The following is a 26799-nucleotide window of genomic DNA, read 5'->3' as shown; positions in this document are numbered from 1 at the left end:
TTCAATAAATTGATTTTTTTTTTGGAATTGCTCAGGACTTACGAAAAAATGTTACCATCAAACTGAAACATAGACGACCCTCAATACTAAACTAAATAAACAAGAACGATGTATGGCTAAGCCGAGCAAGGCATTTCTCTTAGTCTATCTACTAACCTGTTCCAGAATAGAAACCCTTATGCGCCATATTCGCCCCTTATTCGTAACCGATAGGCTCAGATTCCGTTCGTATGCGCACTATACATTTTGATTCCGAATCCCAAAAAAATATAGATACAAATATGGTTTCACTACTATTCAACCGTATCCGCTCCGTTTTCACCCCTACTCACCCGTAACGAACAAATAAAAGTTACACCTTGCATAGTTAGTATGAAGTATAATTAATCGAATTGCTAAGTCTAAGCTTGAGAACCACGGATATAGATGGAGAGACACCGGAGAGCAATTTTGTCATTTGCGATTCTATTCTACGACGACTTTCACCGTCTAAATTTATTCAGAAGATTCTACGATTCTACATAGTAAATTAGTTATTTAAAATTTCTGACATTTATAATCTAATTTGCAATCTTACAATAGTAACACTATTTCATAATTCTTGTGTGAAAATTATGGAACGGAGGGAGTACCACTTAGGGTGGACGGCCTGTCATCCCTAAGAAACTAAGAGCATGTGGACCCCGTATGTCAGTGGCTCAAAGTCACTTGAATTTGAGTCTTTGATCCTCTAAAGTCAGCCATCCTGCTGTGGAGTGTATGGAGGTGATGTAGGTGCACGGTCGCGTGCCACGACGACCCAGCGTGAAAGATTGATGCTCGTCTTTTCCTCCGGCAAGCAAAGGTACGTGCGATGCAACTGCAACCACGTTGAGTCCTTATGCTCTGTCAGTGTCAGGTGCGTGCATCGATCGACAGAGTGTTGGACTGGGAGTGTGTTGCAGGCTTGGGTTTGAAGTTCAGCTGCACCAGTGGGTAAGTTGGTGGACGCAGCAAGCACTACCACGGTATCAACAAAGCCAAAGGCCGAGGATGCTTCAACGCGGCGTAAAATACTTTTCGCGCAAAGTACCATATACACTTCTTGTACACAGTACACTCACCCACCAGCACCGAAGGCAAAGGCAAAAGAAGAGAGTGCGTGAATGCTGCTAGCAACAATACTGTAGAAATAAAAATATACTTCCAAGTTCCAAGTACGCGAAAACATCACATGGAGCTTGAGCTCAATGTACCATTTTGTTTTTTAAAAAGAATACTCCCTCCATCCCAGAATAGTGACTAAACTTTTTGCAGATACCGATATATTCACTTATTTTAAGACGGAAGGAGTAAAAAACTTTAAGTTCGAACTTATAAAAATCTGAAAAAAAAACATATTTTTTTCCAAACAGGCTACCCTTTCCATTATTGCGACATAACGAAAATACAAAGTCGTTTGCAACAACCACACCACAAACGCGGCAAAAGAAGACAGGAGACAGGCCGTCCTCACACCATGGAGTACCTACTACGGGGCAAAAATCTGATGACACTAAAGCAAACTCTAACAAGAAGTTTTAACACGACACACTCACAACAGCTAGAAATTACAAGTTTCAGAACTAAAAGACCACTTCCAACGAAGATAGACTACGGGAAAAAAAAACATGTATATGCATATCTGAGTAAAACTCAAAAACTTCACACGCTGGCCAAGTACTCCTACTTGTTGGTAATGCAGGCAGACGGCCAGACACGATCGTCGACGGAGACGCTAGATAGTGGGACAAATATGCACGACACGACCACGACTGCGACGCCTCGCCAGACGATCGCACACCTCAGACTCAGAGTCGTCTTCTCCACCAGGCATCTCATCTTCAGTCACAGGTGACAGGAGAGCTACCTTGAACACTACCATTCGAAGGCCCGCCGGCAATTGCCTGCCGTGGCAACCAGGGCATTCAAAGATCAACCAACAGGCAACGGCCCGTCTTCTTCATCTCCAGCAAAACAGAAGAATTAAACAAACAGGCAACATATTATTTTCATTTTCTAGACAAAATAAATAAATACAGGAACCATCCTCCCAGACCTCTACAGCACCATCATACAGTCAAACAACAATTAATCAACAGGACAACAATTACCCAAGAAGGCCAACAACAACAAGAACAGGACCCCCCCGCAGCTATGACGGGGCGCCACCGGATCCCACAAGCTCAGCGAGGGCCTCATCGACTAGGGCCTCCAGCAGCGCGTCCGCGACGTCCCTGCCGGCCCCGAACGCCTCCTCCTTCAGCTCCACCCAGCTCCCGTGGCCCCAGGGCCCACCCATCTCCCTGTACACCAGCTCGTCCACCATCGACTCCTCCGCCACCTTCTCCCCGCTGCCACCCATCTCTTTGTACATCTCCTCGGGCGTCAGGAGCTTCCGCAGAACCGCTGTCCCCGTGAACCACGACCTGTACCCTGCGTCCAAGTAATAGGCACACTTCGCGGCCAGCATCTCGTTCGCGCCATCAAACAGCAGCCTCACGGTCGTCCTCGAAGCCTTACCGCCATCTTCTTCACCCACTGCCACCAATCTAACACTGCTGCTGTTCAGTTCTTCCAGCCAAGATTGGTCCAGTATGGATGAGGTCCCAGCCCGCTCGAAGCAGGAATCGACACTGAGGGAACAGGCGCTCAGTAGTTCCCGAAGGAAGTCGATCTCCGGGCAACCGTCCGCGCGGCACGAGCTGCTGCTTTCTGATGGGTGTGCTGTCTCAGCTGTCGTCGCCGTGATCGACGAGGCCGTGTCAGAGTATTCAGATAAAGCATCCACTTCTAGGGATCCACCGTCCTGCACTGAACCAGATGATGCTGCTCCTTCCGCTGAACTAAAAATCCTTGATTCTGCACAAGGGAAAGAAAATTATAAAAAAAGGTATGAGAAAGATCCTCGGGTAGTGCTATAACAACAAACAAGAAACTGCATGTATACTCACCGTTTGCATTTGTCCAGCTCCCCGCAGAGCTGCAGGTTTCTGCTGAAAGAGACGGTTCCCAGGTAGTAGAACGGGGGCTGAAGTGAAGATGCTCTAACTCCACTTGATCGACAAAGTCGTTATCATACTTCACAGATTGAGATGACTGGCCATAAAGAATTAAAAGGAAGTTGTTAGCATACAAACCATTTCTTAATCTGTCGTAAATGCTGGCTCAGTCCTAGTTATCAACTTGAGTAGACATGAGAAGGTTAAGGTGTTCAAGCTATTGACACAGTATACTAAAGCTGAATCTCCTCCCTATCTCTATGTAATCGGTTCAATGCACCTTTCTATGCTCACAGCTGATCATGTACAACCTCAATGTAAGTGTATTACGCTACCTTCTAATAGAAAACACAGACTGTCTCCAAGTTGTCTCAAACTTGAAACAGAAGTACGAGATAAACTAAATATATGCGTGGATTGTACAATATGCACATTTATGACAGGCATACGGAATTTTTACTGTGCCTATCTATGCATAGGGATGATTCATTTTCCTGTGTTGAACTCTGAATTTCAATGACACGTCTTCTGGCTCTGGCATTTATCGGCTCACAACAAAATAATGTGCATATAAAGAGGTATAATAGAAAAAGACATGTGCACCTGACCACTTTTTGAAGCAAGATCTGTCCAGGGTGATTTCATTTTTCCATCCTGGAAAGGCTGTAAGGAAGACTCTCTATCATAATCAGCAGATGCAATGCTAGATGTATCACATGCTGATGCCGTATCTTCCGAACCTGGTGTAGGGGCATATATTCGAACCCCATTGGCTGGCTTAGAGTACGGTGACCTTACCCGAGAAGTCAATTCTCTCAATTTCTGCTCCAGGAGAATTCCCAAATAATCACCATCAGTGCTTGAAGTTGACACTGAGTTCAAATTCTCTATCGACCGTGTTTCCACTGAATTATTGCGAAATCTAGAACCGGGTAATGATTTGTGAACCGGTGAGGTAAATGTGAATGAAACAATCTCAGTGCTGATTTTACTTTTGTTTGTGGCGAAAGACGATTGTTCATCTGTCCCAATATTGTGCTGAACACGCCTTTGGATTCTCTCAGCGAGAATTTTGTCAATTGACTGGCTTTTCTTAGGGTGCATCCTCCCATCTGGCGATCTTCTCGGCTTGGGGATTGTTTTAGCTGAAGAGTTTAGTCTTCTATTTGCATAGTTGGTTGGCTGCAATTCCCCCTTTTTGTTGGCTCTTGTGCTGTTCTCAGTGCGGGTGCTAGTGATCCCCGCCTTCCTGGGAGAAGCATTTGTTGGATGCATGTTGCTTCCTTGTTGGCTGAGTCTTGCGGACTTTGAATTCACCTTGTGCTTGACACCCATAGCATTCCGCTTTCTGTTATTTTGCTCAAGCAAATTGGAAGAGCTTTCATGAATTTGGTTACTGCTCCTTTGTTGGTTGCACCCATTTCTCTCAACCATGTTATGTTCAGGACCCATATGAGTTGCAAGTCTCCTGCCGCCTTTGCTTATACCTCCACTTGCCTGGGCATTTGCTCTTGGATCTAGGGACGGTCTGCTGGTAGTCTTCATCTTTGGAGCAACTGGAGCACTACCATTTGACCCGGAGACCCTGGAAGAAGAGGTGGTCTCTGAAGTAATCAAACTTCCATCCAAAGGTTTTGCTCTCGGTGGCTTAGAAGATGCTGAGCTGTCACGCTTCTTCGCCGCTTGGGACATTTGTTGGACTCTTACAATCTCTGATGTGTTGAAGGCACGCGCAGAATTTGAGTACCCAACATCCCGAAATCGGCCAGAGCTAGTACTCTCAACGCCGGGCCCGATAATCCTAGACGCTGCCTCCATTATATCAGCAGCATTTCTGGTTGATACATGATTATGATTCTTAACCGGGGAGAACAACTTGTGCTGCGCAACTGAAAGCGTCCTTTTGGCAAATCTTGAAGGGAGCGCTTCCATTCCAAAGCGGTCAATGGGACTACTGGGCATCTTATGAGGACTAGGACTGCCAACATAGCTTCTGCCAATGAACTCATCATGGGCATCATTAGTGAAGGTTTGTTGTGCGGTTAAAGGCACCGGGTAGGATCCTGATGAGTTTACCACGGGCATGGAATCCAAACCCATAAGCCTCGCTACAACAGTGGCTCCCTTCATCACACGAGCTTCATCTTCGATTACCGAGGATGAAGAACTATGCTCACTGCTTTCCCGCAAACTCGACGCATCTTCGAGGATCTGCCAATGTGGGTAGTTTGACTCGTTAAAAGGAGGACAGTAAGCAGCAAAGTTAACAACGGACAGAAAGATCATGCATCGAAACACGCACCGAATTCGACGGTGTGCTTGGCCTGCTGCCATCGATTCCCTTCCCGTCTACGGTATTCCCTGCAAAAGAGAGAGTGCTGTGTAAGCTCAGCCCCCGTTCCCATTTTGTGAAAATGCATCAAGTTTTACAGCAATCACTTAGAGTCCACTGTGACTCCTGCAACACATCTACTTACCCGGTGACGGAGAAACGCCCCCGCCTCCGCCGAACAGCCGCTTCTTGGACTTCTTGCCCTTGCCCCAGTCAAACAGGCTAAGGATGCCATGCCCCTTCGATGCAGCTCTCTCCACATCCATCCCTTCCCCACTGTCTAAACTCTGCGAACAGAAATGGGACACATAAACGCAAGAAGCGGAATAAAAGTAGGCACATTTAACCTAATAAATCCAGCTAAAATAGCGAATCGAGATAGAGCCGAGCCGGCGACGAGCGTGTCCCCCAAAACCCGATCTTCATCTCGAATTTGACCAAGAGAAACCAAGAGACCCCAAAACCGATAGCAGAGCTCCTGCACCCCACTGCGACCCTCCCCAGATTTACGAGCAATGTCGTTGACCCTCACCTAAGACTGGAACGCCGGAGAAGCCGACGGGGCAGCGGCCGCGGAAGAAGGCCGCGCCAAGATCCGCCCTTTTCCCCGCGCGGCACGGGGCCAGCGGCCAGGGATTCACGCGGCCAGCGCCCAGCTGGAGCCAGCTCGCCGTCGCGAACGAGCCCGGATCGAGCCGCACTGGAGCGTGGCTTGTCGTCGGGGTAAGCAAAGCTCACAGTCCCAGAGCAGAGCAGAAGAGAGCAGCGTTCAAACGAGCTCGAGCCAACGGCGCCGTGGAGGAGGCCTGATGTTAGGGTTGGGTAAGGGAATGGGAGGCACGGCCAGAATTAGGCTCTGGGCCCTGGGCCCTGGAGTAACTTGAGCTGCAGCATCAGGCCTGGCCCAAAATGCTAGTAGTTAGGAAAACTTGTGGCTAATTTTGAAAAGATAATTCAAAAGATCTTAATTACTAATGTTTCTCATATAAAAATTACAGAAATAATACCAAGTATATTTTGATGTTGGATGGTACTTTTCCTCGTAGTCCCTTCTGTGGGGATGGTACGATGTTCAGTCCGGAAATAAATCAAACCAAAAGGTATTTCTCTTTGTTTTTTTTCTGCTCATCTATATGAGGATGTAAACCGTGGATGAAATTATAAAAACGAGTTATTTGTTTGGGAATAAAATATCTCAAAGTCATATCATGTTCACGTGGAAAAATCACCTCAAACCAAGTGTTGGCACGGGAAATTAAGCCACCATTCAGAACAAGTATGGGAGGGTACTTGCACGGGTTTTGGTAGTTCAAGGGTGGAAGTAATCGAAAGTGAAGTGTCCATCAACTGATTTATCAGTCTGCTTCTATATCCTTTCCTATAAAGATAAAACATATAAAGATAAACATATTTTTGGTCGCTACCTAAGCATACCCAGACAACATGACAAGCAAGTGTATTCAATGACCGGTGGCGTTGTTGCTTGTTTACCCTTACTTTGATGCATTCCCGCATCGTCAATAGCTCTCCTTCCTCTGTATTGTTCTTCTACGTGCAATGTTCGATGTGGATGACATTTTCTCGCTATTTGTACTTAATGTACTTTGTTCCACATTTGTTCGGGTTCTCCGCTTTTTAAGGCTGGAGAATAGATAGGGAGGCGGCTGCATTAATCTAATTAAGTTATCACCTTTTGTCGTTTTATGTCTCTTTTGATATTGGAAGTAATTTAGCATTGTTTTGCTACTATGGTAATTTTTAAGGTTTGTTTTTGTCAAGATAAATTAATGTCATCCTCTCAAGGCCTACCCCTACGTCTCGGAAATTTGGAAGAAAAACTACAAAATCATCACCTAGCATGTTTCTCGTTGCTGGCATATATGAGAAAGGATACACAAGACCGTGACATTTTTCCAGCCACTCACGCGGGTACGCTACGCTTACACACTAGGCTTAGTGATAGACAAAGATTGATTGACTTTAGAAGCTAAAGTAACAGGACTTTGAGTCACTAACAAGAGTGGTCATCATATATAGAGCCCACGTGTCAGTGACTCAAAGTAACCCCAAAGTTAGCCGGTCTGAATTGCTCAACGACACATGCTCCCGCAATTTCTAGAGTCTATGGTTCCATATTACCCCTAACAAATGTTGTTATTTTATTTCACTGAGCAAAGGTGTGCGTTTGTGCCTATATTAATCATGTGTTGTGGCTTGGCTTTGAAGTTGGTGTAGACCATAGATACCACGTGCAGGGTGCACGTCATGCCATGTTTTTCTCTTTAATACATCTTGCTGCTATTATTCACAATTTTAAAGACCCCAAGCTCTACTTTTATCCTTGGTCTTTTCTAAATTTGAACCGTTGTATGGTGTAAATAATGTAGAGAGCACATGATGTGGCATCGATATCACTGTTAGATCTACTCAATGTTTGTGTCATCTTCACATGTTCATCACAATCACCGTCATTCCACTTTGTTCTAACACAACATCAGATCACATGCCATATCAGTCTATCTAGGTCGCATATAGTTAAGCAGGATAAGACCATGTCACTGCTTACACATGATGACAAGCTTGGCATATATCGCAACTAAAGCAACTGACCAAGAAGTTCAACAAAAAGATGAAGTACAAGGATAATAACCAAGATGGTGTAGTGGGAGCAGGTGTGATGATTTTGTAGTTTTAGCTTTCCAAAGGTAATTCTTGATGCCTTCTATGCCTATTCCCATTAAATGCATATCCCTTCTGTGTAGTTTGTGGACATAAAGCAAATAATGCATTGAAACCAAACAAATCCAAGATAGAAAAGTAAAATGAGAATTTCCTTAGTGAAGCATTCTCCTTATAAACGACTTGGGTGGTCGGAAGTGGCATGAACTCATTTGTCCTTTGGTAGATTGATCAATAGATCAGAATCCCATAGTTACTTATTCAAGAGGAGTAGAAGACCATCCCATGGTAACGAGCTTCGTGCCCGGGTGCATTGCGTGTTTGAACATTGTACCAAAATCAAAAATATTTACCTAGCCAACACGGTTCTTTGGTATCCGATCAAAAGAGAGAGAATTTGAGCTAAGTACAACCAATATATGACTCACCTTTCACACTCACAAAGTGTCTAGGAGCACATGCTAGAGCTGGTTTTTGCATGAGAGTTCATTCCTTCTCTCTCACCTCTTCTCTTTCCTCCAACTAAGCAAAAAAATAATATTATTATTATATTTATAGCCAGCTGACTAGAACTTATTGGGCGTGATTAGTTGCTCGCATTGAAATTTCCCTATTTTTCCATTTGCCCCGCTGGATGTTGTATGATGAGAAACGGAGCTTGGGCTATGTTGTGCACTACGTTGGATCCCAAAAAAAATAATGGTGCATTTTTGGCCCCTCGATTGGTAGGCAACAATCGCCAAGTTGTTGGCTAACGATGGAAGTATCAGCCGATTGGTTTGGTACTAACCAGCGATGTTGTTACCTCCGAAAGTATATGGAGCCCTCATGTGTGATTTTGGTAACTAATGCCAATCCCTACGTGCTAATCTTTTCGTTGAGCTGTATTTATAGGATTTGTCCATAGGCAACGTTTGAACCATATGTTGGCTTTAAGATCGCAAGAAGGAGAAAATAAAGAATATCAAGTGACAAGTACGTCTTGAATAAGAAGATTGAGTGAGCTCTCATCTGTACCTTCTAGACATCAATATGATGAAGAATCAGAAAATAAAGTGCAAATTCAAGATAAGTATCTAGAAGAGACCGTATGCTTGAAACTTCTGTGGCTTTGGTTGCAAAAATAAGCAAATGAAGAAGATCAAGTTACAAGTGTATCTTGAATAATAAGATGAAGTGGTAGCTCATGTATACCTTCAAGACATCAACATGATGAAGAATGAAGAAATGAAGTATACGTTCAAGACAAGAGTTTAGAAGAAAAGAGATCATATGCTTGAAGCTTGCCATTCTTATGGTGATCATGGATATGTGAAGACATGCCCAAAGAAGAGGCTCTCCTATAGGAGTATGGGGGAGCAATTTGCAAGTCTTCAACAAGCAAGTGTAATCAAGAAAGGTGTTCCATCTTGAGGTTGACAAGATCCATCATCAACCTCAAGTGAAATATGCACAAGGCAAAGGTATGATCTTGATAGAGTTTGTTTCTTGCAGGTCTCGTGGTGTTGCCGTCGGCACAGCCTTATGCCGACGGCGACCGTCGATACCTTGTCTTCGGCACAATATGGCCTAGGAACATGCCCATTTGCCGCCGACACAGCCTTGCCGTCGGCATATCATCTTGTATCGATGGCAAAGCCGTCGGCATAGAACTAACGACCGTTTGGCTGAAATTTTTAAGATTTTTTATCAAATGTTTTTAATCTCTCACATTGATCATATTAACTCTAACTACAGTTAATCTTAGATCAAATTACACTCCTGGTCAAACTTCCCAATTTAGTCACTCATCATCACACTACTCCAGCGATTAACTTCTTTATTCCTTTCGGTTGAGCTTCCACGAAAGAAACGAAACCTTATTGATAATACTACTATATGAATCATGTTAACCATTTGACCGTGATATCACAATTCTTTATTATTTTAACTTTTAAACAATTATTTAAATAAATATAAATGATTAAGTAATAATAATCTTATGCAGAATGCAACTATTAATTTTATTTAAAAGATCCTAAATTCTGGTTAAAAGCTTAAACCTTCCTGCTTTCATATTTCCTTTTGAAATTCTAAGAATCTAAAAAATGGCAACCGGGTAGACCCCGGTGAATTTGAATGTAACTTTTTAAGTCGATCATTTTGATATATTATACATTTTTTGACATCGTATGCAAAAGATATTATCATTTTACGGAGAAATAAATGTTTTTGCAAAAAAAAAGTCAAAATTAATATTTTATAATTTTTCTTAAAACTAGACATAACACATGACCATCTGGGAGGATTTAATTTTTGAATTTCCTATCATTTTATTTTATTTTTTCCAATACTGGAAAAGGCGATATCGATCGGCAGGGGAGTGCATGGAGAAAAAAAATTCTTGTGCCGATGGCCTTTTTCTATGTCGATGATGGCCGTCAGCACATGCTTTTATGTGCCGGCGGCTTTCTTGTGCCAACGGCCTTCTTCGCTGTATGACATGTTTGGAACTTGTGCCGATGGTCCCGATAAAAAGCCGTTGACACACCTTTTCGCCGTTGGCACCTTGCCGTTTTCCTGTAGTGAATTAGGCATCCAATCGGCATGACAAGCTGAGCGGGCTACTTTCCGATTAGCACAACTTACCTACAGGTTGGATCGAGGCATGTAATACAGTCTAAACTAGAGATTGCCATTTACGGGATAATCCGGATCCCGCATTTGCCACCCTAATCTTAATGATGAAACATGAGTGTGCATATATATGACACGGTCAGAACAACTGGCCTAGACCAGTCGAAAGAGGGATAAGGCACGAGGAGCCCAGGTCGTGCAATAGGTAGCAGAGTAATGACGACGACAAGGATCTCGGGTGCATGTTCTAATTTTAGCCAGCCATCGCTAATTCTTGATGTCTTCTATGCCCGTACCCATCAAATTCCTATATATGAATGTGTAGTGTGTGTAGTGATACACCACATAATGCATGAACTTGGACTCAAAAAATGCAACAAATAGTGAGAAACGAGATATCCGCCCTTTGCTTAGATAAGCCATGCTCTTTTATAAGACTTGGAAGGTACCAAATGAGATGAAGTCATTGATACTCTAGTAGATCAATAGACAAATAATCTCTTGGTTATGTTCTTGGTTCTCGGGTAGCTCGACTCCTTTGAAAGTTTTATTATTATTTCTCCTATAAATGTTCAAAGACTACCCTCTCAACCAGGGGGTCTGAAAGGGGCAAACGAATCTGGGTCGTCCAATCAGGTTGCAACAGTAACTCTCAAGTCCCACTTTTCACCACAGCCGTCGGATACGATAATTGTTTTCTCACTTTATGATCTTCCGAACAAGTCAATGACGTATGGGACCAGCTACCCGTGGGGGCCGCCGGTCGGAGGCAGCCACGCTCGCTCGTCCGCGTCTGTCTGCCAGAGGTGAGAGAATCTAGATCGAATTCGCTCCCCAATCCTGGCCTCGCTCTTCGCTCCCCAATCCCCGTCCCTCTTTTCCCCAAACCGCCAGAGGTGAGAGAATCTCCTGCAGTGAGCTCCGATGGAGGCGGCGACCAGCGGGTGGAGGTGAGGCGGGAGCGGCCGGAGACGGGATCGCGCGGGGCGGATCCACGGCGGCGACTGGAGGCTCCGGACACGGCCGGAGACGGGCCGGCGCGGGGTGGATCTGCTCCGGCGATGACCGGAGGCGACGTGCTCGCGCGGGGCGGATCCGCCACACTTTGGCTCACGCGACTCGGCGGTCAGTGGCAGCCAGGCACGCTCGTTCGTGGTCACCATGCTTCCCCAATCCCCATCCTCTCTTCCTGCCCAATCCCGTCCTCCTCTCCTCTCCCTAATCAGCCGCCTCCTCCCCTGTTGTTCCTCCAATCCCAGACCAACGCCTCTCTCTCCCCTTTGGCGGGCTCAGCGCAGCGGCGGGTGATGCGGGGCAGCTCAGCGCGGCGGCTCGGTGCGGCGGTGGTGGCCGACGCGCTCGCCGCCGCTCGCATCTCCTTAGGCACGGACGGATATCTTGATGCGCCAGCTGCAACAAGTTGCCCTTGAGGTAAGGTTTCTTTTCAGATCTTTGCAACTCCAGTTTTAGGATTCATATTTTTGGGAACTGATTTGCAACTGCAGTTAGCCACTAGGTGATCTATTCCCCTGAATAATTTTCGTTTTTTCTTGATTTGGTAGAAAGCATGCTCATCCCGATTCTTTCAGAAGCTTTTCTTGTTGGATTTCAGTTGATGAAAAGCATACGGTTCTCATGAGTACCTGCATACAGACACACGAGCATGCTTGTTTTTATCGAGTCTAAAAGAAATAGTAGGGTTAGAAGTAGTGTTCTTGTCTAATATGCTGCTAATTGCCTTCAGAAGTAGTATGGACAGGTTGAGGAATGGTGTTGATTTGATGATTTCTGCGTGGGCTCGTTCGTGAAGGATGCCAATGTTGAAAAGTAATGTTCCTGTCATCTATGGAAGTCTTCAAAATCTATAATGGGAGATTATTACTCAATATTTAATTTGTTATTCTAATATCCAGGTGCTAATGCGGATATACATTTCATTCCAAAAACTGAGGGCTGATTCAATTCCAAACATGCAGTCAATTATGTTTTATAGGCAATGGTGGCTCATGGAGATCTGGGTGCTAAACTTGCAGTTGAGGAAGTACCTTTACTACAGGTGAGACTAAAACAACAACATATATAAATTTGGGCGGCAAGAAAATGATCATTCCTTTTAAACATCCCTTTCTTGTTAATATGCCTAAAATGTAACCAAGCTTTTAGTATTGTTGGTAATCATATTTTTTGAAGGTATTGTTGTAAAATAAAGCACACAGGAGGCTGATTACCTCACAGTTTTTCTTTTTGGCCAGTAGCATTATGATGCTTAGATCTGATACTTCTCTGGCATATTAAATGTCTGTTTTCTCTCCATGGACTGTAAAAACTGCTCACAGATTCTTTCTTTGGCCAGTGCATTCTACATTATTATTTTTACTTCCCCTTTTGCAGGGAAACAACAGAAGACCGTTCAGCCTCATTCTACACTTCAATTGCAAAGGTATAATTCATTTTGGTTTATAAAAAAAATACTTGCTTTGTACACACCCTATGCAGTATAAAATGATTGTTAGCTGCCCTTTTTTATTAATTGTAGTCTGTCTACAAGTGGACTGTAAAGCAACAGCAAAGCATATTGGCCTTAAGTAGGTTTATCTAAACATACAATATATGATGGTTATTTCTGCTACTGCAGGTTTTGTAATGTATGTGTCTATGACATATTGACCTTCTAAGGAGTTGCTTTCTGGATTTGCTCGCTGCTCTATGAATCTATTATTTTAAGAAATGATGCCGGCCGCTCCTCCCCTCCGTCGTCCCTCTTCACCTGCTGGGTCCTCGCGGCTGGACGTCGTGGCCGTACTGGTGGAGCCGTCCAGCGGCGTCGCCGGCGCCGTGATGTTGACCACTCGCAGGTATGAGCTGTGCTCCAACCCCCATCCCCCAATCATCTTCTTCCCAATCTCAAAAATTGGATTTTTCTTCAGCAGCCCGAGAAGAGAGGCCGGATGCACTGGTGATGGTCGCCACTCTCCGGCTGCAGGCGAGGCGACATGCTGCTGCACTCCACCTCCCCAACGAGCTGCTGCCCGTGAGGTCCCTCTCCTCCCAAGTTAGTTTTGCTGAAAAATGTTTCTTTTCATTCCTGTTGAGTGTGTAGCAAGTATAGAGAAAAAATGCATGTATGGATGGGAATCGGTGTGTGCATAGGCAGTGGGTGCACATGAAATTGATGTGCTCATTTTGTTTGATTTCATTGCTGCTTATGTGTATAGACAAGTGTTGAAAACTTGTAGAATTTCAGGTTCAAATCATGTCGGGGGAGGAGGAGCCCAAGGGCGCGAGGTGTGGTTACCGGGAGACCGCCTCGTGTGGTGTTCCGGTGTTTGTGGTGCCCTCCGGTGGTGATGTCCACCGGAGCTCCTGACGGCAACGGTGATGCCATGAACGGGCTGCTCGCTGGTTGAACCGCTGCCACGACAAGGAGGATCAAGCTCATCTCCCGAAGTCGGTCCGCGTCTTGCTGGTCTTGTATGGTATTTTTCTCTGGCTGGCTCAAGTGCACGCATATATGCATGTAGACCAGAAAAAGTTAATTGGAGATTCATGAACAGTTGTGCCTGTAGAGCCATGTATAGCTGCTGCTTGTTCTTCCTATAAATGCCCCAAGACTACCCGGCCAACCAGGGCACCCAAAAGGGGCAAAAAGATCTGGTTCGTTCGTTCCACCCTGTACAGTAAGTCTTCAATCCCGCTTTTCACCACAACCGTCCAATCAGTAGAAACTTTTCTCACTCGTTCAGTTTCAAAAAGACTCCATGACAGGTGGGACCTTTTTTATATGTTCTTATATTTCTTTTGCAGTTTTCTCACTCTGTTTACATACAAATTGCAGAGTATAAGGAAACTTAAATTATATCGAGAGGTTTATAGGTTGGATGCGCACTGACTTCTGAAACTCATTAATCTAGACACCTTGGTTCTGGAGCTTTTGTGATGAATGACAAATGAGGTACCAAATGAATATAAAAGCATTGCATAAAGTATCTAGATAGCTATGCTTCAATTTAGATTGTTTTATTCTTATGATTTTCTCTATGAACTTTTCCTCTTTGTACAGGTTTTGATCGTTCGATCATGTCGGTAGTAGGCCATTGCCCCTTCAAGCCGACAAGATGCTTGTTGTACGTCGATGAATAAGGGCGTCCATCCAAGATACTAAGGTTAAACCTGATTCTTTCTCTGTCAAGGGGCATGTTTTTTTGGTGGGTATACTATTTTGCTCTTGTCCGAAAGTCATGCATAAATATTGATTTTGATTCTGCAGTTTCCGGCCATTTTATATTTTCATCTCGAGGATGTAGAATTAGTGGTTTATTCTATACGGAACTATTCATCCATGTAGTCTTCTTATCCAAGTAGAGAAATTCGGGCACTCGGAAATAAAATCTGAGTATGTCATCTTATTCAGTCAACTTGAGGATTTGTAGTCATAGGTGCTTGCTTTTGTTGCATACTCAGAATTTTCCTTTTCTTGCTTCAATAGCCTTTACCTTTTTTTTTTTTTTTTGCTTCATGACATAGAATGCCTAAAGGCTTTGTTGAGCGAGTTTGTCATATATTTAGAAAGCATGACATGTATGATCTTCATAAATTAGTTTACTGAAGTACAATCAGTCTATTAAATGTGCAAAATTTCTTTTATTTTAAGAAAGGAGTGCATCTTTTAGCTATCATTTTCTGGTTATTCTATCTTATACTTTGTTGGTTGGAATTTGCATCAGCAAAATAGCATATGCGCCAGTTTCCATGGATTATCATTGTGCTGCATAATCTTTTATATGTGCACTGATTTAGTTTTCTTGTGTTGAACTATCTCTGCTTAGAATCAGAAACCTTGATGAAATTCATCTCTGAAGTTTGCTTAATTTGCTGATGGTTCCATGAACTTTCAAAGGACGGAGGTGCTCGGCTGGTTATTTTTTGGTGATGGCGGAGGTATAACCTAAAATAACCTGTTGTCGGATTGGGTTATTGTTGTTCTATTGCAGTTTGTGTTTTTGGATATCTTGCATATATGTTTTTAAGCTAAAAGCTCTTAATCATTGTTTTTCCCTATTTGCAGCCGCTATTTCAGTAAACCATTTGATGTGCTAAAGAATAATATGTAGAGAAGTCATATGTGTGATGGGAAAAAAAATAGGTATAGCTACTTTTTCCTTGTGTTGTCAGTACCATTTCAGGCTTCGGTTAGCTCAAAAAGATAATTCAATGAGCAATTTTGCTTTTCCAGGCCAATGAAGTGACTGAGCTAAATTAATAATACCATGTGGTTTTTCTTTTTAAGGCCAATGAAGACTGCAATGCTTCGTCTGCTCAAACCACAACCTCGGGGGAACCAGGAACTGATTTTAGGCAGCCCGATGGTCGTGGACGTGAGTTTGTGGACCATCTGTTCTCGTTTCATCTGGTTCAGATTTTGTTGTTCTTCACGTTCTCTATTGTTTAAGGTTTAATCTTTTGTTTGTGCTATGCAGCATGAAAGAAGCTCAACCACGGGATTACGAAGTTCATGCCGCTCAAGAAGGTGCACACCTCCTTCCAGTCCCATGCTCCTAGAGCTTCTCGTTTTTGTTTGTGGAAATTTGGTTTTTCTACGCCTACAGTGTTTGATGAAATTCCAAGGAGGCTGGGGGAGGATTGATCTTTATAGGCCACATTATTTAATTATTAGAAAATATTAGTTCCAGTCAATCATGATGTGATGTGACTACTGTTGAAAATTAATTTTTGTCTATAGCAAGGATTACATAATAAGCTTTCAATTTACTTGGTCCTGCAGCTGTATATTATTCTTCTAACCTGATTGATATGTTTTTGTTGAAGACCTTTGCGCTGCAATCCAAGTTAGAACGGCGCAATGGAGCATTTGGAAAGAGCAGAACTCATTTTCCATTTCTCTAGCTCTGAATTCAGGGTTCCAAATCAAGATATGGTCCATCGAGCCATGCATCTGTTTTATGAAACATGGTATCCTTATTACTTCTCCAGTAGCAAGTACCTAAGAATTCCTAATAGTTGATTTTCCTCTCTGCTTTAGTAAAAGATTTTATTTTGCCAAATTTGGTTTTCAAACTCATGTTTTTTGTGTGTGATTGTGATACCTGTAGGAATTGGTACTGGGCTGGATGCTGAAGCACTTAATTACCGTATGGAGACTAGCTCAAGAGACAGAAGATGTACCTCAAAGAATCTGTCCCAAAAACTAACAAAGTTGCTTGAAGAATTTCTGGTTCATGGCACCTTCATGATAGTACCATTATCTGGTTGAAATATCCGGTAGACTATTGGGTAATCTTGTCCCGGAAAGTTGTTTTTTATACACTATTAGCATTGAAATTAAACTTGATATTTGATGAAATGTTACCATGACTCGGATGTTTGATGCAAAAGTAGACTAGGGTACCATCAGGTTTGCCAATAATGTTTTGATGCTGATCAGCGCCTGCCATGATGGTGCTCGTTTCGGTGTGTGGTGGCGGGTCTGCTCGGCAAAAGTTGGACGTCCTACTCCGGCAGAGGTGTCTTGGGTCCTTCCATCTCTTGTTTGTTTTTCCCTTACAATTGATGATGTGATGTGCTGACTAGCAATAAACTATGAAGATTGATTAGTTATGTGCAGTTTGAGTTAACTGAAATCAATGACAAATTGAGACGTCAAAAAATAATTCAAAATCAATGGGTCCAAGGACATACAATTTTATTGGTGATGATTTAGTTATTCAAGCTGGAGATTCCCGATGGCCATTTCTTCATGTTCATACTTTTATAGATTGTTTTTTGGCGACCAATATAGAATTACTAATTCAAAATTAGAGAACCATTTAATTTTTAGTGGTCAAGAATTACAGAAATAAAATAGCATTTCTAAATGTAGATTTTCCAGTCCTTTTATTACTTGCTTCTTGTCAAGATCCATTTGGTTCTGTAGTGTGATTAATTTTATCAGGACTTGTGGGCAGGAACACAAGGAGGATCAGTGGATCACTGCTCCTTCGTATATGTTCTATTTGAAGGAGATATGCCCTAGAGGCAATAATAAAAGTAGTTATTATTTATATCTCTATGTTTATGATAAATGTTTATATATCATGCTAGAATTGTATTAACCGAAACATTAGTACATGTGTGATATGTAGACAAACAAAAAGTCCCTAGTATGCCTCTTAAACTAGCTTGTTGATTAATGGATGATTAGTTTCATAATCATGAACATTGGATGTTATTAATAACAAGGTTATATCATTATATGAATGATGTAATGGACACACCCAATTAAGCGTAGCATAAGATCTCGTCATTAAGTTATTTGCTATAAGCTTTCGATACATAGTTACCTAGTCCTTATGACCATGAGATCATATAAATCACTTATACCGGAAAGGTACTTTGATTACACCAAACACCACTGCGTAAATGGGTGGCTATAAAGGTGGGATTAAGTATCCGGAAAGTATGAGTTGAGGCATATGGATCAACAATGGGATTTGTCCATCCCGATGACGGATAGATATACTCCGGGCCCTCTCGGTGGAATGTCGTCTAATGTCTTGCAAGCATATGAATGAGTTCATAAGAGACCACATACCACGATACGAGTAAAGAGTACTTGTCGGAGACGAGGTTGAACAAGGTATAGAGTGATACCGAAGATCAAACCTCGGACAAGTAAAAATATCGCGAGACAAAGGGAATTGGTAATGTATGTGAATGGTTCATTCGATCACTAAAGTCATCGTTGAATATGTGGGAGCCATTATGGATCTCCAGCTCCCGCTATTGGTTATTGGTCGGAGTGAGTACTCAACCATGTCCGCATAGTTCTCGAACCGTAGGGTGACACACTTAAAGTTGGATGTTGAAATGGTAGTACTTGAATTATGGAATGGAGTTCGAATATTTGTTCGAAGTCCCGGATGTGATCCCGGACATCACGAGGAGTTCCGGAATGGTCCGGAGAATAAGATTCATATATAGGATGTCATTTTATGTGAATAAAATGTCGCGGAAGGTTCTATGGAAGGTTCTAGAAGGTTCTAGAAAAGTCCGGAAGAAACCACCAAGGAAGGTGGAGTCCACAAGGGACTCCACCTCCATGGCCGGCCAACCCTAGTGGGGGAGGAGTCCCAAGTGGACTCCCCTTAGGGGGCCGGCCACCCCCACATGGGAGGTGGGAATCCCACCTTTGGGTGGGAGTCCTAGTTGGGCTAGGATTGCCCCCTCCTATGGAAGGATTTGGTTCGGGTCTTATTCGAAGACTTGGACACCACCTCTTGGGGTTCCACCTATATAATGAGGGACCAAGGGGAGGGGGCCGGCCACCTCAATCACCACCAAGGTGGCCGCACCCCTATAGTGGCCGGCGCCCCCCTCTCCCCAAACCCTAGCCGCCCCGCTCCTCCACTTCCCGCACGCTTAGCGAAGCTCCGCCGGACTTCTTCACCACCACCGACACCACGCCGTCGTGCTGTCGGATTCAAGAGGAGCTACTACTTCCGCTGCCCGCTGGAACGGGGAGGTGGACGTCGTCTTCATCAACAACCGAACGTGTGACCGAGTACGGAGGTGCTGCCCGTTCGTGGCGCCGGAACCGATCGTGATCAAGATCTTCTACGCGCTTTTGCAAGCGGCAAGTGAACGTCTACCGCAGCAACAAGAGCCTCATCTTGTAGGCTTTGGAATCTCTTCAAGGGTGAGACTCGATACCCCCTCGTTGCTACCGTCTTCTAGATTGCATCTTGGCTTGGATTGCGTGTTCGCGGTAGGAAAATTTTTGTTTTCTATGCAACGTTATCCTACAAGTGGTATCGAGCCGTGTCTATGCATAGATGGTTGCACGAGTAGAACACAATGGTTTGTGGGCGTTGATGCTCTTGTTATCTTTAGTTGAGTACTTTGCATCTTTATGGCATAGTGGGATGAAGCGGCTCGGACTAACTTTACATGACCGCGTTCATGAGACTTGTTCCTCGTTCGACATGCAACTTGTATTGCATAAGAGGCTTTGCGGGTGTCTCGTCTCTCCTACTATAGTAAAGATTCAATTTACTCTTCTATTGACAACATTAGTATCAACGTTGTGGTTCATGTTCGTAGGTAGATTAGATCTATATCGAAAACCCTAAACCACGTAAAATATGCAAACCAAATTAGAGAGCGTCTAACTTGTTTTTGCAGGGTTTGGTGATGTGATATGGCCATAATGTGATGATGAATATGTATGAGATGATCATTATTGTATTGTGGCAACCGGCAGGAGCCTTATGGTTGTCTTTAAATTTCATGTTGAGTAGTATTTCAAAGTAGTTGTAATAGTTGCTACATGGAGGACAATCATGAAGACGGCGCCATTGACCTTGGTGCTTCGCCGACGATGATGGAGATCATGCCCGAAGATGATGGAGATCATATCCGTGCTTTGGAGATGAAGATCAAAGGCGCAAAGACAAAAGGGCCATATCATATCACATATGAACTGCATGTGATGTTAATCCTTTTATGCATCTTATTTTGCTTAGATCGCGACGGTAGCATTATAAGATGATCCCTCACTAAAATCTCAAGATAATAAAGTGTTCATCCTTAGTAGCACCGTTGCCAAGACTTGTCGTTTCGAAGCATCTCGTGATGATCGGGTGTGATAGAATCAACAAGTGCATACAACGGGTGCAAGCCGCTTTGCACATGCGGATACTAAGGTGGCCTTGACGAGCCTAGCATGTACGGACATGGTCTCGGAACACGTGATACCGAAAGGTAGAGCATGAATCATATGATTGATATGATGAACACTTTGAGTGTTCGCCATTGAAATTACACCTTGTCTCGTGATGATCGGACTATGGTGTGGTGGATTTGGTTCGTGTGATCACTAAGACAATGCGAGGGATATTGTTTTGAGTGGGAGTTCATCTAGATTTTTAATTATATTGAATTAAAATTTGAACTCAATTTGTCATAAACTTAGTCTAAACTATTGCAAATATATGTTGTAGAGATGGCGTCCCCAATCAATTTTAACCAGTTCCTAGAGAAAGAAAAGCTTAAGAGCAACGGTAGCAACTTCACCGATCGGTTCCGTCATGTGAGGATCTTCCTCTCCGGCGGAAATCTGCAATATGTGCTTGATGCACCGCTAGGTGACCCTCCCGCAGAAACCGAAACCGATGAAGTAAAAGCTGTTTACGAGACTCGGAAAACTCGGTACTCTCAAGTTCGAGTGTGCCATCCTGTGCGGTCCGGAATCCGATCTTCAAAAACGTTTTGAGCACCACGATCCTCATGAGTTGATGAAAGAGTTAAAGACTATTTTCGAGACTCATGCGGCCGTGGAATGCTATGAAGCATCGAAACATTTCTTCAGCTGTATGATGGAAGAAGGCAGCTCCATTAGTGAGCACATGCTCGCCATGACCGGGCATGCGAAGAAACTCAGTGACTTGGGAATAGTGATTCCTAACGGATCGGGGATTAATCGTGTCCTTCAATCACCGCCACCAAGTTACAAGAACTTTGTGATGAACTACAATATGCGGAACATGAACAAGGAGTTACCTGAACTCTTTGGCATGCTAAAAGCTGCTGAGATTGAGATCAAGAAAGAGCACCAAGTGTTGATGGTCAACAAGACCACTAGTTTCAAGAAACAGGGCAAGTCTAAGGGAAAATTCAAGAAGGGTGGCAAGAAAGCTGCCACACCTCCTATGAAACCTAAGAACGGCCCTAAGCCTGATGCTGAGTGCTATTATCGCAAGGAGAAGGGACACCGGAAGCGTAATTGCTCCAAGTATCCGGCTGATCCGAAGAGCGGCCTTGTCAAGAAGAAGAAAGAAGGTATATCCGATATACATGTTATAGATGTTTATCTCATCGGTTCTCGTTCTAGTACCGGGTATTTGATACCGGTTCGGTTGCTCATATTTGTAACTCGAAACAGGAACTAAAGAATAAACGAAGACTACTGAAAGATGAAGTGACAATGCGCGTTGGAAATGGATCCAAAGTCGATGTGATCGCTGTCGGCACACTTCCTCTACATCTACCTTCGGGATTAGTTTTAAGCCTAAATAATTGTTATTTTGTACCCGCGTTGAGCATGAACATTATATCCGGATCTTGTTTAATGCAAGACGGTTATTCATTCAAGTCCGAGAATAATGGTTGTTCTATTTTTATGAATAATATCTTTTATGGTCAAGCACCACAAAAGAATGGCTTATTTCCGTTAGATCTCGATAGTAGTGATACGCATATACATAACATTGATGCTAAGCGAATTAAATTGAATGATAATTCTACTTATATGTGGCACTCGTCGTCTTGGTCATATTGGAGTGAAGCGCATGAAGAAACTCCATACCGATGGATTACTTGAATCACTTGACTTTGAGTCACTTGATAGATGCGAAGCATGTCTAATGGGAAAAATGACTAAGACTCCATTTTCTCGGTATGATGGAGCGAGCTACCGACTTATTGGAAATCATACATACCGATGTGTGCGGACCAATGAGTGTAGCATCGCGAGGTGGTTATCGTTATGTTCTAACCTTCACGGATGATCCGAGTAGATATGGGTATATCTATTTCATGAAACATAAATCCGAAACTTTCGAGAAGTTTAAGGAATTTCAAAGTGAAGTAGAAAATCAACGTAACAAGAAGATAAAATTTCTACGATCCGATCGTGGAGGTGAATATCCGAGTTATGAGTTTGGCATGCATTTAAAGAAATGCGGAATACTTTCACAATTGACACCGCCGGGAACACCACAACGAAACGGTGTATCCGAACGTCGTAATCGAACTCTCTTAGATATGGTTCGTTCTATGATGTCTCTTACTGATTTGCCATTATCATTTTGGAGTTATGCATTAGAGACAGCCGCATTCACTTTAAATAGAGCACCATCAAAATCCGTAGAAACGACACCGTATGAATTATGGTTTAATAAGAAACCTAAGTCAGTCGTTCTCGAAAGTTTGGGGTTGCGAAGCCTATGTAAAGAAGTTACAACCGGACAAGCTAGAACCCAAAGCGGAGAAATGCGTCTTCATAGGATACCCTAAGGAAACTATAGGGTATACTTTCTATCACAAATCCGAAGGCAAAATATTTGTTGCAAAGAACGGAACCTTTCTTGAGAAAGAATTTCTCACTAAAGAAGTGACTTGGAAGAAAAGTAGAACTCGATGAGATTGATGAATCTATACTCGTTGATCGGAGTAGCGCGAGTACCGGAAGTTGTACCTGTACCGCCTACACCGGCAACGAGAGGAAGCTAATGATAATGATCATGAAACTTCGAACGAGGAAACTACCGAACCTCGCAGATCGACAAGGGAACGTGCCACTCCTGATTGGTATGATCCTTGTCTAAATGTCATGATTGTGGATAACAATGATGAGGACCCTGCGACGTATGAAGAAGCGATGATGAGCCCGGATTCCAACAAATGGCAAGAAGCCATGAAATCCGAAATGGGATCCATGTATGATAACAAAGTATGGACTTTGGTAGACTTACCCGATAGCCGAAAGGCTGTCGAGAATAAATGGATCTTCAAGAGAAAAACAGATGCCGATGGTAATATTACTCGTCTATAAAGCTCGACTTGTCGCAAAGGGTTTCCGACAAATTCAAGGAGTTGACTACGATGAGACTTTCTCACCTGTAGCGAAGCTAAAATCTGTGAGGATTTTGTTAGCAATAGCTGCATTTTTCGATTATGAGATTTGGCGGATGGATGTCAAAACGGCGTTCCTTAATGGAGACATTGAGGAAGAGTTGTATATGGTACAACCCAAAGGTTTTGTCGATCCTAAAAATGTCGACAAAGTATGCAAACTTCAGCGTTCAATCTATGGACTGAAGCAAGCATCAAGAAGTTGGAACCGACGCTTTGATAAGGTGATCAAAGACTTTGGGTTTATACAGTGTCATGGAGAGGCCTGTATTTACAAGAAAGTGAGTGGGAGCTCTGTAGCATTCCCGATATTATATGTAGATGACATATTATTAATTGGGAATGATATAGAACTATTAAGCGAGTGTAAAAGGTTATTTGAATAATAGTTTTTCAATGAAAGACCTTGGTGAAGCATCGTATATATTAGGCATCAAGATTTATAGAGATAGATCAAGACGCCTAATTGGGCTATCGCGAGTACATATCCGGACAAGATTCTAAAGAAATTTAGAATGGACGAAAGTAAGAAAGGATTCTTACCTATGTTACCAGGCAAGGTCTTGAGTAAGACTCAAGGACCGGCTACGGCGAGATGAAAGAGAAAGGATGAGTAATATCCCCTATGCCTCGGCGATAGGATCTATCATGTATGCCATGCTATGTACTAGACCGGATATAGCACATACTGTTAGTTTGACTAGCAGATATCAAAGTGATCCAGGAATGGAACACTGGACAGCGGTCAAGAATATCCTGAAGTACTTGAAAAGAACTAAGGATATGTTTCTTTGTTATGGAGGTGACCAAGAGCTCGTTGTAAATGGTTACACCGATGCAAGTTGGAACACTGATCCTGATGACTCTAAGTCACAATCCGGGTACGTGTTTATATTGAATGGTGCTGCGAGTAAGCTGGGCAAGCTCAAAGCAAGTGCACGGTGGCGAAGTCTTCAACGGAATCCGAGTACATAGCGGCTTCGGAGGCTTCATCGAAGCGGTATGGATGAAGAGGTTCATTGTAGAGCTCGGTGTGGTTCCTAGTGCATTGGACCCATTAATCATTTATCGTGATAACATGGGTGCCATCGCCAATGCACAAGAGCCAAGGTCACACAAGAGGCTGAAGCATATCAAGCTGCGTTACCACTCGATTCGCGAGTACATCGAAGATGGAGAAGTAAAGATTTGCAAAGTACACACCGATCCGAATGTAGCAGATCCGTTGACTAAAGCTCTCCCTAGGGCAAAGCATGACCAACACCGAATGCCATGGGTGTTAGGTATATTACAATGTAATCTAGATTATTGACTCTAGTGCAAGTGGGAGACTCGAAGGAGATATGCCCTAGAGGCAATAATAAAAGTAGTTATTATTTATATCTCTATGTTTATGATAAATGTTTATATATCATGCTAGAATTGTATTAACCGAAACATTAGTACATGTGTGATATGTAGACAAACAAAAAGTCCCTAGTATGCCTCTTAAACTAGCTTGTTGATTAATGGATGATTAGTTTCATAATCATGAACATTGGATGTTATTAATAACAAGGTTATATCATTATATGAATGATGTAATGGACACACCCAATTAAGCGTAGCATAAGATCTCGTCATTAAGTTATTTGCTATAAGCTTTCGATACATAGTTACCTAGTCCTTATGACCATGAGATCATATAAATCACTTATACCGGAAAGGTACTTTGATTACACCAAACACCACTGCGTAAATGGGTGGCTATAAAGGTGGGATTAAGTATCCGGAAAGTATGAGTTGAGGCATATGGATCAACAGTGGGATTTGTCCATCCCGATGACGGATAGATATACTCGGGGCCCTCTCGGTGGAATGTCGTCTAATGTCTTGCAAGCATATGAATGAGTTCATAAGAGACCACATACCACGATACGAGTAAAGAGTACTTGTCGGGAGACGAGGTTGAACAAGGTATAGAGTGATACCGAAGATCAAACCTCGGACAAGTAAAAATATCGCGAGACAAAGGGAATTGGTAATGTATGTGAATGGTTCATTCGATCACTAAAGTCATCGTTGAATATGTGGGAGCCATTATGGATCTCCCGGATCCCGCTATTGGTTATTGGTCGGAGTGAGTACTCAACCATGTCCGCATAGTTCTCGAACCGTAGGGTGACACACTTAAAGTTGGATGTTGAAATGGTAGTACTTGAATTATGGAATGGAGTTCGAATATTTGTTCGAAGTCCCGGATGTGATCCCGGACATCACGAGGAGTTCCGGAATGGTCCGGAGAATAAGATTCATATATAGGATGTCATTTTATGTGAATAAAATGTCGCGGAAGGTTCTATGGAAGGTTCTAGAAGGTTCTAGAAAAGTCCGGAAGAAACCACCAAGGAAGGTGGAGTCCACAAGGGACTCCACCTCCATGGCCGGCCAACCCTAGTGGGGGAGGAGTCCCAAGTGGACTCCCCTTAGGGGCCGGCCACCCCCACATGGGAGGTGGGAATCCCACCTTTGGGTGGGAGTCCTAGTTGGGCTAGGATTGCCCCCTCCTATGGAAGGATTTGGTTCGGGTCTTATTCGAAGACTTGGACACCACCTCTTGGGGTTCCACCTATATAATGAGGGACCAAGGGGAGGGGCCGGCCACCTCAATCACCACCAAGGTGGCCGCACCCCTATAGTGGCCGGCGCCCCCTCTCCCCAAACCCTAGCCGCCCCGCTCCTCCACTTCCCGCACGCTTAGCGAAGCTCCGCCGGACTTCTTCACCACCACCGACACCACGCCGTCGTGCTGTCGGATTCAAGAGGAGCTACTACTTCCGCTGCCCGCCGGAACGGGGAGGTGGACGTCGTCTTCATCAACAACCGAACGTGTGACCGAGTACGGAGGTGCTGCCCGTTCGTGGCGCCGGAACCGATCGTGATCAAGATCTTCTACGCGCTTTTGCAAGCGGCAAGTGAACGTCTACCGCAGCAACAAGAGCCTCATCTTGTAGGCTTTGGAATCTCTTCAAGGGTGAGACTCGATACCCCCTCGTTGCTACCGTCTTCTAGATTGCATCTTGGCTTGGATTGCGTGTTCGCGGTAGGAAAATTTTTGTTTTCTATGCAACGTTATCCTACACTATTTAATGTACAGAATCCAAAATATATTACCCTGCCATGACCAGTACTCTCTCCTTGTTTCTGATTAACTGCATTTTAGGCCGCAGCAGCTGGTGGATGGCGAAGGCCGCAACAGCTCGACTCCTCCTCTTTTCTCTCCCGCCAAGAAGAAGCACCGGACAGCTGGGGAGGTTCTAGACCTTCATGCGAGTATCGATCTCCTAAGCAATTTCCTCTGCTTAAATACCTTGGGAGTTAGACAGGGTTAAGTAAATTTTGTATTGGGTCGTTGATGCAGGTAAATGCTTTTTTGGTTCATTGGTGCGTTGAATGGGTGCTAAACATTTTCTTTTGGATTGTTTG

General features: G+C 43.5%; 1 protein-coding gene and 1 long non-coding RNA gene across 2 annotated transcripts; one reads left to right on the top strand and one right to left on the bottom strand.

Annotated features, from left to right (window-relative positions):
• Window positions 1-2047: 2047 nt before the first annotated feature.
• Window positions 2048-5635, bottom strand: LOC124701028. Its single transcript, XM_047233087.1, has 5 exons — window positions 5498-5635; window positions 5323-5381; window positions 3624-5231; window positions 2973-3117; window positions 2048-2880 (listed from the first exon to the last, which is right to left on the bottom strand). Exons 1-5 carry the CDS (start codon window positions 5616-5618, stop codon window positions 2174-2176), a joined length of 2640 nt encoding a protein of 879 aa, XP_047089043.1. The 5' UTR covers window positions 5619-5635; the 3' UTR covers window positions 2048-2173.
• Window positions 5636-15623: 9988 nt separating this feature from the next.
• Window positions 15624-16520, top strand: LOC124701027. The gene is made up of 4 exons (XR_007001897.1): window positions 15624-15790; window positions 15935-16022; window positions 16125-16174; window positions 16474-16520. It is a non-coding gene; the product is annotated as an uncharacterized LOC124701027 (long non-coding RNA).
• The last annotated feature ends 10279 nt before the right edge of the window (window positions 16521-26799 follow it).

Source organism: Lolium rigidum, chromosome 3, assembly GCF_022539505.1.
Source record: "Lolium rigidum isolate FL_2022 chromosome 3, APGP_CSIRO_Lrig_0.1, whole genome shotgun sequence".
In the NCBI taxonomy this organism is placed as follows: Eukaryota; Viridiplantae; Streptophyta; class Magnoliopsida; order Poales; family Poaceae; genus Lolium; species Lolium rigidum.
The sequence above is the reverse complement of the archived record's forward strand: the minus strand, read 5'-3'. Positions and strand labels throughout refer to the sequence as shown.

Coding starts and splice junctions, on each gene's coding strand:
- LOC124701028 (XM_047233087.1), bottom strand. CDS start 5,618: ATGGATGTGGAGAGAGCTGCATCGAAGGGGCATGGCATCCTTAGCCTG. Junction 5,232..5,322: donor CAAGCACACCGTCGAATTCG/GTGCGTGTTTCG, acceptor CCACATTGGCAG/ATCCTCGAAGATGCGTCGAG. Junction 3,118..3,623: donor TTGCTTCAAAAAGTGGTCAG/GTGCACATGTCT, acceptor CTTTATGGCCAG/TCATCTCAATCTGTGAAGTA.